General features: G+C 47.4%; 2 protein-coding genes across 5 annotated transcripts in view; both read right to left on the bottom strand.

Moving 5' to 3' along the window:
* Positions 1-2,500, bottom strand: part of LOC125289319 (macrophage mannose receptor 1-like) — a 578,909-nt gene that overhangs the window by 294,817 nt on the left and 281,592 nt on the right. The window lies entirely within an intron of this gene.
* Positions 1-2,500, bottom strand: part of LOC125289845 (sodium/potassium/calcium exchanger 2-like) — a 75,119-nt gene that overhangs the window by 9,948 nt on the left and 62,671 nt on the right. For all 4 annotated transcript variants that reach the window (XM_048236925.1, XM_048236926.1, XM_048236927.1 and 1 more), the window contains one exon: positions 2,479-2,500. This exon is cut by the window's right edge and continues 61 nt beyond it. In XM_048236925.1, coding sequence (XP_048092882.1) covers positions 2,479-2,500 — 22 coding nt within the window. The remainder of the gene's footprint in view (positions 1-2,478) is intronic.

Raw genomic sequence — 2,500 nt, 5'->3', positions numbered from 1 at the left:
CGCACGCAAACACACGCACACACACACACACACACACACACCTCACTCTCATATGAAAGACAAGCAGACATGCGTGGGAGTGAGAGCGGTACCATCAGAGGTGCTTCATGGACTCATACATATTTCATGTGAGCTAAACCGGAAACGCAGCTACTTCGGTTAGTAAGTGGCGGCAAGTTGCTACTGACTCACTTGAGCTGTTACATGCGTCAACGACAGAGGTAAGCGACAAGTAAGAGATCAGAACGCCCCCCCCTCCCCACACACATACACACACTACCATCATACACACACACACACACACACACACACACACGACAAATAAAACAAACCCTCGAGACACAATACAGTTTCTATATTGGGATATTTCATGATAATGTTATGATGAGCTATATTTTACTTGCCATTTTACAGGGGGAAAACAGCCTGAAACGGTGGCGGGATCCTGCTGAGATTTTGAATGCGACCTTCTCCCTGTTTGTCTTGGCCTGGCTGTGGGGCAGGAGGCTCTGAGGAACTGGGCCAATTAACGCGCCCGAGCCCTGGGCGACACCTAAACCTGTGAACACAGACGAGCTGTGCCACTTCCTGACAGACCCTAACAGGTGCATCGTGGGATACCTGCGAAAGGTTCCTACATCACTAAAAATAGTTGTGGGGAAAAGAATGTAAGTAGCCTACAGATGTTCATGTCAATTATATCAGGTCCTCACTTTGTTAGCTAAAGGGAGTAACTTTGTAGCAGTTTGAATTTGAAAAGTTGAATTTTGAACAGTTTTCCTAAATCTTTCTTTTTTATTTCTACATCATAAATCATTTTCTTTCTCTTTCCTTCTTCCTCTTTCTCCTCTTCTCACTCTCTCTTTCTTTTTTACCTGTCAATATTTTTCAGCTCTTTCATTCTGTTCTGAGTCCCCCCCCCCATTCCCCTATTGAGCCATTCATCTACTCCTAAAGTAATGAAAGGGTGCTATTACCAGTCAGAGGCAGACACTCTCTCTCTCTATCTCTCTCTATCTCTGGCTCTCACTCTCTCTCCCTCTCTCTCTTGCTCTCTCTCTGCTCTCTGTAAAGGCCGCCCTTCCCAGGTGATTTCTTTTTCTCTGCGTGCTCAATGAGGGTTGAAAATGGAAAAGATGGACACACTTTGGAGACGATTCCAGGCCATTTTCCACCTCTTGGAAATAATGGCGCTGGAGAAGATCCATCTTGTGTGTGTGTGTGTGTGTGTGTGTCTGTCTGTCTGTCTGTCTTTCCCTGTGTGTGTGTCTCTCTCTCTCTCTCTGTATGTGAGTGTGTTATTGTGTGTGTGTGTGTGTGTGTACACCAGAGAAGATCCATCATCCTTTAAGAGGCTGGCCTGTCACTGTCTCCATTAGGGGAGGTAATGGCCAAAGCTTTGATTTCTTTTTCTATGGGTTTTCTACGTCAATGCATCTGTGTGTGTGTGTGTGTGTGTGTGTGTGTGTGTGTGTGTGTGTGTGTGTGTGTGTGTGTGTGTGTGTGTGTGTGAAAGAGAGAGAGAGTGTAAGTACATGTACCAACAGGGATAAAACAAATATAAATCCCCAAATCCCCAAAGCGTGTTTGCCACAGGCTGCAGGTTGTGGAAGTTCATCAGCTTTGACACCTCTCCTGACTTTCTGGAATGTCCTGGAATGACTTTGGGAACGGGCATGTGGCGAGCAAGACGAGCACTGCTTCGCGCCACACCCCGCGCTACGCTCCACGCTGGGCCATCTGCCACGCTCGTGGGTCATCGTGCCAACCGCATGGCATGGGTTGGGTACATCACTCTCTACACAGACTTGGGCAGGTTGAGACCTGGCAGCTACCATGATATGGGCATCTGAGTGTGCGTGTGTGAGTGTGTGTGTTTGTGTGTGTGTGTGTTTGTGTTTGTGTGTCCTTCTTGTACTGTATGTATCTGTGAAGATGTTGTGTGTTGTTGTGTGTATGTGGTGAATGTATAGAGGCATATGTATTTGACCATAAGTTTGTTTATGTGTGTGTGTATGTGTGTGTGTGCATGTGCATGTATGTTTGTGTGTGTGCATGTATATGTTTGTGTGTGTGTGTGTGTGTGTGTGTGTGTGTGTGTGTGTGTGTGTGTGTGTGTGTGTGTGTGTGTGTGTGTGTGTGTGTGTGCATGTGCGTGCGTGCGCATGTATATGTTTGTGTATGTGTCGTGTGTCTGTGTGTGCGTGTGTCTGTGTGTGTGCGTGTGTATATGTTTGTGCGTGTGTGTGTGTGTGTGTGTGTGTGCGTGTGTCTGTGTGTGTGCATGTGTGTGTGTGTGTGTGCGTGCGTGTGTGTGTGTGTGTGTGTGTGTCTGTGTGTGTGCGTGTGTGTCTGTGTGTGTGTCTGTGTGTGTGCGTGTGTATATGTTTGCGTGTGTGTGCGTGTGTGTCGTGTGTCTGTGTGTGCGTGTGTATATGTTTGCGTGTGTGTGTGCGCGTTGGCCATCTGGCAGCTTACCGCGTCTCCATCCTGTCCAGCC

The sequence above is a fragment of the Alosa alosa genome, chromosome 24 (assembly GCF_017589495.1).
Source record: "Alosa alosa isolate M-15738 ecotype Scorff River chromosome 24, AALO_Geno_1.1, whole genome shotgun sequence".
Taxonomy (NCBI): Eukaryota; Metazoa; Chordata; class Actinopteri; order Clupeiformes; family Clupeidae; genus Alosa; species Alosa alosa.
The sequence above is the reverse complement of the archived record's forward strand: the minus strand, read 5'-3'. Positions and strand labels throughout refer to the sequence as shown.